The sequence below is a fragment of the Morone saxatilis genome, unplaced genomic scaffold, assembly GCF_004916995.1.
Source record: "Morone saxatilis isolate NCDOM2014 unplaced genomic scaffold, NCSU_SB_2.0 Contig20, whole genome shotgun sequence".
NCBI classification, from domain to species: domain Eukaryota; kingdom Metazoa; phylum Chordata; class Actinopteri; family Moronidae; genus Morone; species Morone saxatilis.
This window is the reverse complement of record NW_023339763.1, coordinates 12,038,892-12,055,092: the sequence shown is the minus strand read 5'-3', so window position 1 is coordinate 12,055,092 and position 16,201 is coordinate 12,038,892. Positions and strand designations below refer to the sequence as shown.

The window sequence follows — 16,201 nt, the reverse complement described above, 5'->3', positions numbered from 1 at the left end:
AAGGAGACTGGGGAGAGCAGCATCTGTACCCGAACACCTTCATCGTCCTCTGCGAGAGTCCTCAACTAACACGGCTAAGTAGGTAAATGTGATTGAGTATTGATCTGAGCCGTGGAGGTTTAGTTTCCTACATCCATCCCTTTTAAAGGACACAGTGTAGGTGTCCTTAGGGAGAACCCCCTGCTGCTTTGATGACTCTTCATTCACTCCAGTATCTGAAAACATTTTCTATGGCATACTTTCCAGAATCATTCATGACCTTCAGACTCCAGCGGGGCAACAGCACCGCTCAATGGACAAAAGAAAACATAACAAGGACAATATGATGTGTGACGTGTTTTGCTGTGATTTTCATGCCTGGAATATTGACAAGAAGAACATTTCCACAGAAATTGTTAATTTTTCAGAGTTTTTATTCTCTTGTTTAGAAACAATGGTTCTGTTTTCTGTCACTTTGCCAGAAATAACCAAGCAGACCTGGTCTCAGCTACTCAGCTAGATTTAAAGTCTCTCCCTACACAGCCACGGGCTCACGTCAGAGTCACTCACTCACTCTTTGTCTTTTTGTCTCTTTCATACACGCATATTTACACACACACACACACACCACACTACTTCTCAGCAAACAGCATCCATGTAGGATTTTGGTTGCACTGTAGAGATACTGTATCATAGCAACACCATAGCAACGCTGCCTACAGCCGTAACAAAAAAAAAAGCCAAGGCAGTGCCATGGCAGAGCAAGCTTTAGTCTGCTATTGCTTTAGTAGGATGGTGTGTGAAAAGTTCACATTTCTGTTTATCAATATGATAGGAAGACCCTAAAAAGCTATGATGTTTGATCTGCTGGCACAGAAAGCGTCATTTATATTTACAATACAGGCTGTACGTATATCTAAAATGCAGATACACGGGCACACACAATTTCAAACATGCTTCCCAGAAGCAGTGAAATGGTCACATGTCTTAGACATTGTATAACATGACAGCAAGAAAAAGCAAAAGTGAAACCATATACATTGATATAATGACAATTATAACTTTAAAATAACATGTAGATAAGTTTAACACTGAAAATAGTGACAGAGAACTAAATCAACAGTGATATTAAACACAATGTACATTTATGGACCCGATGAGTGTTTCCTTTTTCTGTGATCCAGATTCCTCATGTACTTTCCTGAACTAGTGCACATTTCATAATGTAACGCTGACATGTACCCATATTGTACTGGTCCTGGTAATTCCTATTGACAGGATGAACTGGGATTTATGTTTCTGTACTTGTGGAAGTTAACAGTATTGTAGGAGGAGTAAAAAGCTGCTCCAGTTTGCATTAGTTTATAGATGGACAAATTCATTAAAAAAGTGTGACTTTTACAGGAATAAGATGTCAATACCAAATATTGTCAGTGTTGTTTTTGTAATGTCTGTTTTGACTGACCGTGATGAACGCAGATTAGGTCTGTTCAATAATACATTTGAGAGGAAAAATTGTTTCATTCAAATGAGTCATTTATATTTCACTGGCAGGCCATGTGACATTTTATGTGACATTAGTGTTCTAAAATTAATCAATACAAATACAGGATTTCAACTGTAACCTTTTTCAGATTTTCAGAAACAGTCATATATATGTGTAAGTTCCAGGTAGGTACTCTATTACAATAACAATTTTTAAATTAAGGTGTTACATATTCAACATTAACCCGAACACTATGGCAACCATCTCATGATCACAGCTGGTACTTCCTGTCTTATAAGGTCATCTTTTTTTGCAGGATATTGGATTAGTAGATGAGGATTTGGAAGAATGACCCAGAGCAATTGAAACTGAAAATTGTTTCTGTCCACACAACCTTACGTAATGCACATGGTTGCAAGCCAATTATATGAAACATCAATGGTTATGCAAAGAAAATCAAATTAGTGGTTTCATATTTGGAACTGGAAACCAGCATTTGTTCCGTGGTTTACAAAAAGGGATTTTAAAATGATAATTTATGAGATAAATAAGAAGTAATATACAAAAAAAAAACACTCCTCCCTTCCCTTGTGTGTGTGAATGACTGTAACTCAGTACAGTAAGGTACAGTAAACCTCAGTGTGGCTCAGCAGCGTGAAAAGACACTGCCTGGATGAGTTCCGTCCTGGGTCACTGGTTCTCAGGCCCAACTGCTCTGGAAGTGTGACCCAAGACAAAGCTTGATCTCTGAGGTTCAGATCTTAGCCTCAGTGCTCGTCTGATCTATCGGTTGAAAAGAGGAGCGAATCATCTGGACTTCATTAACACACAGGTGACCAAAAGCCTTGTTGTACCATTCTGGAGACCTTCCCCTGTAGCAAGAAGAGTAAATAATGCATATTAATGATTGCTATGCTGATTAAATCTTCGACTATGAGAACACTTAAAGTCCGCCCACACCTGAGGTCCACTCTGGAGATATGTGTGAGCCTGGTCCTCCCAGTCCCACATGGCTCGAGGAGGTATTGTGACTCCAGCACCACCGCCCTTACTGCTCCCACGCGTGGGCTGTCATCATGTTCGACGGACACACACACCAACGCGCAGGAGCCTTTAGACAAGTCTGTGCGCCATGATCTGAGGGGGCGTAGAGACAAAATAATAGAAAAGCGGTGAGTTTAGTCAGGCATTTATTGTGGGAGTGTGAGATATTGTTTTTTATAGGACTGCAACTAATAATTATTTTAATTATTAACTAATCTTCATATTATTTTCTTGATTGACTGATAAGTTGTTGGTCTATAAAACATCAGAAAACATTTTTTATTTTGAATTGTAATAGTTTTATTTTGAATTGTAATAGTCTTAACATGTTGTGACTACAACTGCCCATTCTTTTAAAAAATCTGTTGGCACTGACAGTGTAAGGTGCTTGCTTAAAGTACCTGAAAAGCTACGTAATGAATAATTCTCAAGAAAACACACAAAGCATTCAGACATTTAAATCCATTAATCCTGACCTTAGTACCACATAGTCGCAGCTGGGTTGAGGTGCCATGTTGCAGCAGGAGTATTGGTACACGTCTGTCTGTTTATCCAGCGTCTCCAGAACCTTCTCCTGCTGTAGCTCAGTCTGCCACAGGGGGCGCTCTCTCAGCAGCCGCTGCAGCACCTCATTGGGAGTTGCCGACACCTCAACACACACTCGCCACCGTCTCAGAGGGTTACCATCTCCCACCTTACACACAAACCCAATGTGACAAAAGAGATTTATACTTTATCTGATTGTGTATATTTTGAAATTTAAGTAGGTCTTCATGCAAAGAGATGTCTATACAAATCAGGATTTTCCTTTAGTTTCCTTGTTTTTTGGCTCACTATACCTCAAACCCCAAACAGACTAGTAGTATAATAATTTAATTCCTGTGTCATAGATTTATAAAGATGCTGATATTTCCTGTTTTCCTTTCTTTCTTTCCTGGCCCTCTCAAAATCCCTTCATATTCCAGAAATTCAAAAACCACATACCTTTTTAAATGCCAGTTCTGTATAATCAGTAGTTGAGCGAGACACCCAGCCTTTGCTCTTATCTTTGGCCTCTTCCAGCAGGTTCTGGACAAGCCTTTCAAGGTGTGCATGATAGGATCCTTCCTCATCCTCCTCTTCCTCGTCCTCATCCACATCTTCCTCGTGAACCTTGCACAGCTCGTCCAGTGGGGGCACCATCAGCTCAGCCTCCATGTAGGAGTTGCGAGACTGGGTCACCATCTCCTCTGGGATCTGGAAAAAGAGACGGAGGACGTGCAGCACATCACATCAGTTCAGGCCTAAATACTACCATGTCTAAAGCAGAAAATACATCTCCACAAATAAAACGAAGTGCAATTTCACTGGGTTGTCCATTTCCTATTGGAGCAATAGCTTATGCACTGAGATGACAGAGATTTATAAATATGTCATGCCAGCTCTTGAAAAGTGGAACAACGTATTAATATCCAATGTCAAAAAACCTTAAAATTTCAAACTCATAAAACCACATTAAACTCAAAAACACTTGGTGATCAAGCCTGTTTTTCTTAGTCACTCAAAAAGGTTTTTACTGGCTGCAGCAGTATACTGTATACTGTACACACTGACAGCCTCAAGGTAATGATGATATACAGTTTTAGAAATGAGCTCATTACCCACAATAATACTGTAGCCTTGGATAATAACAATGCAGCGGGGGAAAAACATCACTCTGCTTTGTTATTTTTGTCCGTTAATTTCAGATATAAAGATGTGATTATGTCTTATTTCTTAGTCAACACGATGAATTGTGGAGACAACCCTAAAAGTAGCAGTCAACCCATCATATATGGATCATTTATAAGCAATCAAATACTGCTATAAATCCTGACCTGAAAGAGACGCTGGCACTCAATGATCATGTGTGCCAGACCCTGGGTGGCGGCCAGGTTCTCACTAAGGTCTTTCTGATCGGGGCGGCCTGTGGTGTACTTCCTCTGGATTGACCTTGAGGAATAGAGAAATTATAGAGAATATGCAGAACATAAATCATAAGAGGATTCACATAATGGGACAGAAGAATGCACTTGAGGTTGAGGTATAGGCAATTTCTGTCATAAGGAGTTCCCATACGTACAGAAAGCCTTCATGCAAGTTGAATGAACTAACAAAAAAATAACGTGGTTTTGGTGGCAAATTACATAGAGGGAAATAAGACACCATGATATCACTGATAGCAGTAGTAATACTGACTGACATTACTTACACTAGAAAAACAATAGTGTTTAGCAGGTCGAAGAAAATTAAAATTCTGTATTTATCAAACTTACAATGCTGTTTTCTCTTAGCTTAATAACTGTTCACTTTATTTACAGTGAAATGAATATCTAAACATTTTAAAAAAGGATTGTGATTTAAATTTGCACAGCAAGAGCTATATTTGCCAAATACATTTACTTGTTTGTAATAATAACACACGTTGATGAGTTTGGTTTCAGCTCGTATATGCACCTTGGCGACAGCGTCTCGTTCTTCAATATGCTGAGGTGGAAGAGCGAAGGTCCCAGACAAACAGCCAGGTTCATCGGTGTCATCTGGTTCTCCTCCACCAAGGAAGTGACATCACGCAGAAAGGAGAGCAACGTCTGCAAAACCTCCCTGTTTTCGTCTGGCATCAACAAAATGGCTGCTCTGACGGCCTGCAACCTCTGCTCTTTTGGGACATCTAAAGACAAAAAAAAGAGGACATCAGGATGGATCAAAGGATAACTCATAGTTCCAAACATCCAATCTTTGATGTGCGATATTTTCATAAATATAATACATACAGTAAGTAAGTAGTAATCAAACTATTATTGTCAGTGAGACATTAAAGCTATAGTTATTTTGACCGTTTATTACTTCCTGTAAATGCTATGTACCCTGCTAAAAAATACAGCTTGTGAGCATAATATCAACTGACTGGTTGGCTGTACGAATCCACATTCAAATGATCTCAATTTAAACCATTTACAGTCATCATCTTCTGAGGCAGATGACTTCAGTATGACAACATGTTACAGCAGTCATCGCTCCGAGGCGACTTACACTGGTAAATATGCAGGAAGGTTTCCCCCAGCTTGCTTGTTAGCAGAGGCTCTGGCAAGTCTCTGAAGAACTGTTTGACCATGTCGGCCACATCATACGCTGATTGGTCCTCGTAGCTCACAGAGTCAGGGGACAGCTCACACTGTTGCCTCAGAGCCTGAATACGAGACTTCACGCCGGACTTGCGGAACAATCCCACCTGAGACAGGAAGGGAAGAAGAAAGATAGAAGGGCAAGATGGAAAAGAAACAGGACAAATGTAAATAACCAACATCTATCGCTATAGTGAGGGGAGATATAGTATAGTATAGTAAATTCAGCTTTGTAAATGTTGTTTTCCTCTCTAACCTGGTCCAGACAGTGTGTTCTGAGGTGGCAGAGGGCCTGCTGTAAACACAGAGGGAGCGGAAAACCACAGCGCTGGACATGGATGATGAGGGGAACACCAAACACACTCTTCTCTTTGTAGTCTGGCACCTTCATGCGCTTCATAAACTTGGGAACAGACCTGGGAGCAATAGACAGAAAACAATTAGGGAAGTGTGTGGGAGAAAGAGCTGCCTATGCTTTCATTATCTCTCTCTTCCTGTAGATGCTGGTCAACAGTTTCCCTCTCGGGGATAATAAAAACAAACAGGGCTGATCGTTAACAACACAAGGATGTACTTGTATATGCAGGTCATGGCGACTGTCGGGCTGTGCTGTGTGTGGCTGAGAAATCTAAAGCCAGTTTTTGACCAACACTGCTGCCTTTGACAACCTAAACATGCATGAACCCATTGTAACAGCCAGTGTCGGTGTCGTAGATTAAGTTATGCTTCTTAAAACGTGTTGTTGATTGTGCATATAGTCCTGCTGTTTTGTCCCTGATATAGAGAAGTTGAAGGAAGCAGTAAAAATAATCTGTGCAAAAACTGTCACACACATACAGAGCATCCTTAGTTGGCTTGGAAGAAATAATAAGGCACAACAGAATCAACAGAAATTTGTAAGCAGAAGTACCAGCACGTATACCCACCATGTCCAGCCATGTTTATTAGACATTGAATATTTCTCCATGATGGCCGTGAGACGGAGCAAAGAGAACTTCTGCAGCAGGCTGAGCTGGCCTGCTGATTGGCTGCCGATCTGCAGGGAAGATGCTGGCTGGTTGAGATGATCAGAAGTCCTGAAACTAGGCCATCGTAGGCTGGGATGAAGAGAAAATACCAGTAAATAATGAGAGACTGAGCAATTCTGTAAATGTGGAGGCCTTATCAGGTCAATTTAAAGGATAATTCTGGTTTGTTACAACTTGGATCTTATTATCACTGTTTTGGCCATCTTCTCTATTCTATGATAATAACATTCTCAAACATGATGATTGCTTAGGGAATGTGGGAAAATTGTTTATTATAAGTTCAATGGAGAAAGAAACGCAACAGTCATAGTGGTTTTCAACAAATCTCTAGGCTGGAGCACCTCTGTAGCCGAGGAATCTCAAACTGTCGCCCCAGGGACCGTTTGCAGCCCTCCACCCCTCCTGACAATACTTGGTAGTGGCCCCAAGTCAATTTGAGTTTTAGTTTTTTTTTTAAATACTAAAAAAAGCAAATCTCCCTGTTAGACAAACTTGTTTTGAAGAGAAAACGGAGGCGAACAGTAAATGTATTACCCAAACTGTTCAACTATTCATCCATAATAGTTTATAGACAACTTCCTGGATCACCTTTGACCTACCGCACCAGTTTCCCTGTGCATTAAGGGATTATTACTGACATTTGGGGTTCCCTCACTTTTTACCTCCAAATAAAGTGGTTTAGATACTCATCAGGCAAAGCTGCTGTCTTGTTTACAACCTGACTGTCTGACTGTTTACCTTGTTCGCCTTTGTTGCAGCGTTGTTGGTGTGTTCCAAGATCTCAGCAATTACTTTAGTGAGTGCAAAGTTGACATAACCAATAAAAATGAGGGCCAAAACAACTAAAACAAGACCCAAGTTGCTAAAAAATCAAAATGATCTTTTAACTGCCTGAACAGCTACTCACCGTGGTCTTGTCAGCGAGGCCCCGAATCCAGAGTCCCGCCTCTCCCGACTGGTCCCTGTCGAATCAGTGTCATTCAAGGAGACCCCATCTCTCTCCCCCTCACTTGGGGTGGTCCTGCCCTCCCCTTCCTCCTCCCCCTCCCCTGTCTCACCCTCGGGCAGCACACTGCGGCTCCAGTGGTCAACTATTTGCTGCAAACCACTAACGTGCTGGATGATGTCATCTAGGTGAGGGAACAGATTGTCCTCTTTCTCTAAGTCCAGCAAGTCTCCTGTGCTGGCGTAAAGATGGGAGCCCGGCACGTTGTCATATACACTCACCCTGCTGCCCCTAGGAGCTCCCGGACAGGGGGGTTTGGACAGAGGTTTACCAGACCAGGGCTCACGCAGGCCATTTTTGGATGGAGAAGTTTTGTCCCGTGACTGGGCCCCGTTATTCCTGTCATCAGGGGAAGGCACAAGGCTCTCTATGGATAGAGCTTTTGGAAAGGTGCCTGGTTTATGGTCTTTCGGGATGTGAACGAGGAGGTTTTCATATGAGCGAAACTGGTTTCTGCCAAACTGGCTCTGTCCCTCAGTCCTCTTACCCTGAGAGGGCAGCTCCATATCTTCCAGATACATGCTGCTTCTCTTGCTGGCAGTGCGGGGTTTTGTACACACGGGCTCCTTCACACTGGGTGCCACTGTCTCACTGCTGGGGCTCACACTCACCTCGGATTGACCTTTGCAATCATCGGTAATGGAGACAGAGGAAGCATCACCATCAGTTTGGCTGTTGTGTTTAGGGCTGTGTTCTAACTGGCTGATGGGAGTACACTGGAGCATCTGCAGCGCGTGAGGCTCCTCTCCCTGTAACACCGGCCCACTGATGACCAGTGGTGGCCTGCGATTTGAGCTTTTCCGCCTCGTCGACGGTCCCCAGGTGCGCATAAGTTCCATACGACGCAAAAACTCTTTGGCTTTACTCCGCCCGCCTTGCCCATGGCGACTGCTCTTGATTGGCAGGGAGTTGTAGTGTGGAAGTTCCCTGGGTGGTTGGTAGGAAGCGGAGAGGGATGCCATAGATATAGAGTCAGGCATGGCGGAGGCGGAGTCCTCGCTGTGTAGGGAGGAGATTTCTGTGATCTCTTGCTCACTCAGGTCTGTCAGCACACTCTCACTGCTCACTGTGCTGTGCAGACCCTCCCCCTGACCGGTCGGGCTGCTTTCATTGGTGCTGTCCAACAGGAAGTCTTGTAGGCGAGACCAACGTCGGCTGCTCCACTCGAATGTCCACCTTTTACTGATGGCCAATGGGTCATCTTCATCAGAGTCATCACCCTATGGAAGGATAAAGGAGGTATTAGGTACAGGGTCAAAATCTAGAACACAGTCCTAAATAAGAGTTTTTATGTTCCATTTAGGTTGTATTTACATATATAGTTCAAATAAAAAAATCATGATTGATCTTTTTATTTTACCTTTAGTCTATTTAGGATTCACTACAAATTAATTAAGAGTTGTAAAGATAGCGTCACATGGAATGAACGTCCTTCATCGCGACTTGTGAGGGTAAAATCAAAACAAATTTTTTGTACTCTTTTGGACTGATGCATTTTAATTGTTTACTTCTTTAATTGTTAATAGTTTTGAGACGTTCCATCTCTCTGGGTGGGTTGGATGGTTAACCACACCTGTCATCAGGGAGCCATCACCCTATGGTGACCTGACACAAGATACACCTTGGATAAAAACATTGGCCATTTGAATAAATTTGTGGTTAGTACTTCATTGATCTAGTTTGAATGACACAATTTTTACCAGACTTAAATCAGCTGGACCAAATGCAAATCCACAAGCCCTGTGAATCCCCTTTTAGAAACATTGCATTATATTTTCAGTTGCCCAGATAACAAAACACAAACAAAGATGCTCTCTCACAGTTGGAAAAAAATATCTTACTTTCTTCTTGGGGTGGCTGACATCCAGTTTCATGGAGGCACACTTGTTCAGAGTATTTAGACGTCTGCAACACACACATTAACACACAGTCAGTGAAACATGCCAGTGCTGGTAGGTTGGATATGGTCGGTTTGTTGCTGTGTGTTTGTTTCCTTCTTCACTCTTTCACTTTCACAGTCTCTTATCTGTCACTCCTGCCACTGTTTCCCTTTCCTTCTGTCACTCTCAGACATGTCTCTTCATTTTCCTCTTTGATCTTCTTTTCTGGTTATTCTCATTACACTCTGTCTATCCCTTTCTCCCACCTTGCCTTTCCCCCCTATTCCTCTCCTCTCCGTCTCTGGCATCACTCCACTGGGACTGATCCTCACTTTCCTCAGAAACACAGCCGGCTCCTCCCCTCTACTACCCTCCCTCCTCCCTTCATCTGTCACCCATCCCCACCCCCTTCCACTTCCATACTCTGGACCTCTGGGAGCAAACCTCCTTACCAAAAACTCTACATGCAGTCTGCACCCATCCTGCCCACCCACTTTCTCCCTCCCACTGCTGGAACTCGGGGCATGTGAAGAGCGGCTGGTTAGGAGGGTGGTGCTGCATTTGGTGCCTTTCAAGATGGGATCATTAAAACCATGTTTTGGGGCTCGTGACCTCTATCATTTGAAAGATTTCAGCCTCTAATAGCACAGTGAGCAATCCTCCTCCTTTGTTCACTGTTTACTTTCCTTGTCCTCTCATACAAGCGGGCAGACAAGGGATTGCTTGTTGCTACATATAAACCAGAAAAATACCAGCAAGAAAGCAGCAAGCTGTCATATCAACTGTCTTTCTTGCTGAGAGTAAACATCCAAGTTGAAAAATATACAGAGGGAGCCATTTTAGTCTCCGTAACCTGTATTTCTACTGCAGGATGGTACAAACAATTCTGAATCTGATTTTGAATTCTATGCTCCATACACGATGTATTCTTGCAAGCATGAATGTATAATCTAAACTGGAAATAGTTCTGGAAAGAAAACATGTAAAGGGAAATGTACGAACAAGAAAGAGCTCATTATGAACGTGTTTAACAGCTCCTGGGACAGTTCTCAGGGGGTCTGATGTGTATTCTCTAACAATATAGCTGTCAAGAATCACTAATGCTATAATTACCACACCCTCCTCTACCATAGACATTGGAGAATTGGAGGGGTGGGGGTGAACAGAGAAAAGAGAAAAAGATAAGGGGGGGAGCAAGTATACTGGTGCAAGCCGGGAAAACTTCAATGGGAAGAAAAGAAGAGGAGATGTAAAACAGAAAGATCATAGAGGTGTGCAAAGGGACTTAAAACACACACTCAAAGCCATCTGGTAGAATATACTGGCATCCCCTCACTCCTTCCCCGTTACCCTCAGCCCCCCTGTTTTACCCCCTGAGGGTCTTTGCTCTTTGAATGGGAGATCAGAGCGTGGCAGAGGGGAGGGGAGGTGACCAGATCAAAGCTTGGGTGTCTGAGCGGGAGACAGGGATGGGGACTTCATTAAGGGCCGGGGTCAGACATCTAATGATTAGCGGTTAGCACCCAGCCGCAGGGACAAGTCAGACTACAGAACCAGTGGGAGGGGGCGAGAAAAGGAATCTGTGATTTTACTAGAGAAAGAATGAGGTCTGCATGTATAAACACACATATTATACACACTCACTCATAGTGTGTATAATATGTGTGTTTGTGCGAGTGCCCTTACCGACTTAGAGGTTCCACCAGATCTCGGTCCAAAAAGTCGTGGTCCCTTTTCACTGAGGAAATATCAATTGGGAACTGGGAATCTGTAAAAGAGAGAAAGAAGAAAAAGGGAGAGCGAGGCACTGAGTTTTGTTCGTTAATGACTGACAGGAGACAGCAGTTTTCTCTGCGGGTTAACTGTTTGAGACTTGTGGCACAACTTCTGCAACCACTATCAGCACCTGTCATCTAAATCTGAAGTGTACAAAACACACACACGCACACACACACACACACACACATTTTCAAACCCCAAAATAACTTGAATTCCCCACAATGTCGCTGCCAAAATGACTCAAGCCTTTTATTTTGGTGATTCTCTGTGTGTGGTGGCAGACTGCAGGCATCATGTGCAGCCGGCAGCAGCCACAGAGTCCCAGAGGCCGCCATCCATAACCCGACATTACTGGAGCTCACAGTGGTTCACAGAGAAGTATAGTGTTTGTGTGTGAGTGTGTGTGTGTGTGTGTGTGTGCTGCTAAAGCAGGACTGCTGGATTTTAAGAACTACTTCTTAGATTACTGGGACCATTTCCTGTTTTTCCCTTAACTGTATGAGACCCGATGATCATCACATGAATGAACGCCTGCAGGTTTTCCAGAAAAGTGAAAGAAGGGCAAGAAAGAAAGAAAGAAAGAAAGAAAGAAAGAAAAAAAGAAAGGGCAAGAAAATGCCTGCTTGAAGAGGAGTGGTGGGCATGCTGAGGACAGGGTAGAAGGAGAAAGGTGAAAGAAAAAAGAGAGCGATAGAAGCTATGAGAGTCCCGGCAGTGATAACAAGGCCTTTCCCATGACCCCTCCCTCTGGACAGGAACTGAAGCCTGGAAATAGAACGCAGCGGTCCAGAAGATGAGGATACAAAGAGGGAGGGATGGCAGAAAAAGAGAAACAGAGATGATGGAAAAAATAAGACAGACAGAAAGAGATAGAGAAAAACTAGGAACAGGAAAGAACAAAAGCAGAGATTTGATGGGGGCAAGTCTTTGTGTCAAACAAGTTAGCTGGGTTGCTACTCTCTGTGTGTATGTGTGTGTGTGTGTGTTACCTTCATAGAGCTGGGCGTACTGTGGAAATCCCGCTGCCCTAAGCCAATCACAAGCCTCCTTAGCCTCAATCTCTGTAAAGCAAAAAAAGACATGTTGAGTATACACATCATCATATGGATTTCTGGCAACAATTCACAGTAATACAAAAAAAAAACAGTGTTGTTGAAGTGGGACCTACAATAATATATTTTTTTAGTGGAGGAAAGTCCCCTCATTATTGAATTTCCCTCTGAGAATTCCAGTACACTGATCTGTCTTTTATTGTCTGTTTCCCTATCCCATACTGTGGAGGAACATCTCAGAGAATTACATTTTCCTCTGGGCATTCACTGGAATGATGAGATTGGAAAAGCTGGAAGTGAGCCAGTGAGTGACCCACATTATCTTGAGAGGACAACGGAAGCAGTTTACACAGTTTAAATATACATATCACATATCCTGTACTTTCAAATAATAACCAATCACAAAAACCGGCAATCGGATTTCAGCTGGTAATGGATACATTTAACAAGCCTTACACATGGCACCACACCCCATTAGGTGCTGCCGCCAGCACCACGAGATGTTTTACAGGCATTTGTTTTACTGCTTTTTTCCGCTAGCATATGTATTGCTCACACTGCTAAACTGCCAGCTCTGAAATGTGTGTGTGTGTATACGTTTTCTTTATGAGCAGAGCTTTGTGCTGACAAAGACCTTTCAATGATCTTGGTGCCAGTGATAAAATGCAGCAGTGTAAAATATATAATATATACACAGAGACATACATAACCAGAGACACATTTACACCTATGCATACACACATATATTTTAAAAAAGAGTGAGAAGCTTAAGGTTTGTAGGAAGACATCTTCTAAAAAATCCAAGCAAGTCAAAGTAATTATATAAACTGTAAATAATAGACATTAAATGACAAGTAGTCAAGTTCAAAATAATATAAACGTCCACACCTCTTAAATATAACCCACCAACAGCAACATTTCCACAACTTTTCAAAGCCCCACTCATTCACTCTTACTTGTCTCATTCACTCATTTAGAGGTGCTGGCAGAGAAAGGGAGAAGCACCACAGAAACACAGGGGACAAGGTTCAGCAGGGCAATAAAAAGCCTCTGTCTTCACCATCAGACGGTCAGAGGAAATGATCCCTCCACCGCAATCCAGCAATTACATCCCTCTCCCTGCATTCTCGGCATAACTCATCTCTCCAAATCACATACGAAAGAAACACGATGGCAGACTGAAAAATATTTTTGTGTAACACTCTGAAAATAGACCAGAGACTCTCTCAGAGAAATTCCAGTGAGAAAAAGTTTCACCAGAGAGAGCCTGTAGGGTGAGGAAATCTGAGGAAACGCAGACAGCTGAAAACTTACTTGAAGCCCTCATGGTGCAGGTGATGACATGCTTCTATTTCTTTCTCCTTTGCTCAGACTGTTTCCTCTCCATCCCATGGCACATCCACTCGCTGCTATCCAGCTTTCCATCAAGTGGCAACGATTCTGTACTTTCTTCCTCGCTGCCTTTCCAACCCTTCTGTTTACAACTCTGCCTCCCTCTTCCAGCCTGCCCCATGCAGGTTTTCTCTTCCCTCTAATTTTCTCCTCAACCTCCTCTCTTGCACTTTCTGCTTTGTTAGGATCCACATACAATATCTCTCTATTTTTTACAGCTCTCTCCGCCTTATGCTGCACTACACTCTTCGCTCTGGTTCTCACTTTTTACCTCTTGTTCATTCTTGTGTACATTTTTCTTATCCCTTCACAATGTTCCCCTATACAAAAATACTCCCTCACGTTTCACCCATCCATCCTCTTTTCTTCTTTCACTGAAACCTCCTCATCCTTTCTTCTTCTTTGCCCCTACAAGAGGCTGCTCGATGCCACCAATTCCACATCTTCTTTGTCATTACCGGAGCTGTGTTGTCCCATCACGTCCATGGTGGAAAGGGCTAATTTCAGCTGGCGTTTGCATCAGGCTGCCCCTGAGGTCACAGACTGACGACTGGTGGACGCTAACTTCACATGTCAGCTGAACCTACTGGCAGGAAAGCAAGGAGACTCTGACCTCGGCCTCTTTTCTTTTGGTTTACTGTGCAATACTGCAGACCGGGAGAATGCAGTGTGTACACATACAGTCCAGATGTTGCCCCCAGTGAGTCAAAGAATGTAAAAAGGATGAGACAGGCAGACAGCTGGGGTAGGGAAGGCAGCTGAGATGAACAGACCCTGTGGGAAAACCACAAGCAGGAAGACTGTACCACACCAGCCGCTTATTTGCTGTATGTGAGATTTAAGAGATTGTTGACTTTTTTCTACAGAATCCAGATTAAATAAACAGGAGATGCAGATGAAGAGCAGGAGACATTACAAGGAAGAAATGTTAAGGGATAAATCTGGTGATTTTATGTTTTTTTTCTTTTTTTGATGTCAACAAATCCCATTAAAAGACCAAAACCAGAAATGAAAAACTACAATGTCCTGCGGTTTAAGCAAATTACTGAGCCCTTAAAAAGGGGGTGGTGTAATTGAATGAAAGGATATTGATTCAAAGAGTAAATAATAGTTTTCAAAACCACTGTCCATTTCTCCAAATTGTTTATGTAGAGTAACACATTACTAGAGCTAAAGTTTGAGCTCTTCATTAAGGACTAAAATATGATCAAGTAAAAGCGTTGGTGATCTGCTTCTTAATGTGTTGCTAAACAATGGAAATACTAAATTGAGTTCTTATAGATGAATAAATAAACCATACTTGCAAATACATCCTATTACTAATCAACTGACCATAACAATGCTACAAGAACTTCAAAACCCTAGTGATGCATTCAAAAGCAATCAATAGTTATGAAGCCATTGTAGTCCCCAAATATAGTGGGTAAAAAAGCACAAATAGGCGTTCCACAGTGTTTGTGCACGTGTTATTGGCAATGCGTCTTTGTGTTTGTGTGCAAAGGTGCCAAGTGGCAAAGCTCAGTGTCAGCGTGAGAACAAAGCACTGCTATTCATCTGTGCAGAATTTAATCAAGAGATTAATTAGTGCACAAACATGTTATTAGTGGGCCACAAAACACACACATGCACACAGTCAGATGGAGCTAATCCAAGCTGCCCACTGTGCTTTTCCCTCAGTCTATTCCATGTTGCTGCATTCCTGCTGTGGAGAATATATGACAACCGGCAGCAAGTCACTAGAACAACAGCAGGGAAGGTGGACAGATGGTATGTGTATGACTCTGTGTGGGTGTGTGAATATGGGCGTCCATGTGTGGGACAAAGGGGCCGTAAGATAATTCCTTACATAACAAAAGGTGCCAGCTATGTTACATAATACACATAATACAAGCACCCTAATGTCCTTAGAGTTTTTTTCTCTTAAAGTGTGCCTTTGCCTTTCTTTCCTCTACCTTTCATTTCCTTCCTTTTATCCAACACCAGTAACCTTGACTTTCTGGCAGCTTTTTCTCAGCGTTATGTCTGCCTTGTGCTGGGTCTCAAGGACCCTGAAGTGCCTTGCATGACATCATTTCCTGCTCTGAATTTCCCAGGCGTCCAGAGCGGCATGTGAGCTAAGAACAGCAACAGGAAGTTCCTGGACCGAACATGTCAGCAGGACTCAGCTGGGATAATTGTTGGATAGGCCAACTCTCAACAGAGAGAAAAATTAAAGAGTATTTGATTGATTATACAAAGTTATATTTAAATGATGTTTATTTAATGAGTCCTTTCAGTCAAAATTAATCTGATAACTAAGAAGAGATAAACAGAACTGATACTGGACAGAGAAGAGATAAGTTATAGCTTGTAAAGGCTGTATAGGCATGAACTAAGCATTGAGTCATAGTTCCTCTACACACACACACACAC

General features: G+C 42.5%; 1 protein-coding gene across 3 annotated transcripts in view; it reads right to left on the bottom strand.

Annotated features, from left to right (window-relative positions):
- Positions 1-409: 409 nt before the first annotated feature.
- LOC118331370 (stAR-related lipid transfer protein 13-like) overlaps positions 410-16,201 on the bottom strand; it is a 24,394-nt gene continuing 8,602 nt past the window's right edge. For 2 of the 3 annotated variants that reach the window (XM_035666248.1, XM_035666247.1), the window contains exons 2-14: positions 12,335-12,406; positions 11,253-11,334; positions 9,528-9,591; positions 7,588-8,906; positions 6,579-6,749; positions 5,909-6,068; positions 5,561-5,759; positions 4,985-5,198; positions 4,366-4,480; positions 3,494-3,745; positions 2,986-3,203; positions 2,426-2,602; positions 410-2,337 (exon numbers count right to left, since the gene is read on the bottom strand). In XM_035666248.1, the coding sequence (XP_035522141.1) occupies positions 2,220-2,337; positions 2,426-2,602; positions 2,986-3,203; positions 3,494-3,745; positions 4,366-4,480; positions 4,985-5,198; positions 5,561-5,759; positions 5,909-6,068; positions 6,579-6,749; positions 7,588-8,906; positions 9,528-9,591; positions 11,253-11,334; positions 12,335-12,406 (3,161 nt within the window). In that variant the 3' untranslated portion in view covers positions 410-2,219. Of the gene's footprint in view, positions 2,338-2,425; positions 2,603-2,985; positions 3,204-3,493; positions 3,746-4,365; positions 4,481-4,984; positions 5,199-5,560; positions 5,760-5,908; positions 6,069-6,578; positions 6,750-7,587; positions 8,907-9,527; positions 9,592-11,252; positions 11,335-12,334; positions 12,407-13,711; positions 14,524-16,201 lie in introns of those variants that run through there. The other variant, XM_035666250.1, reaches the window with a different exon arrangement.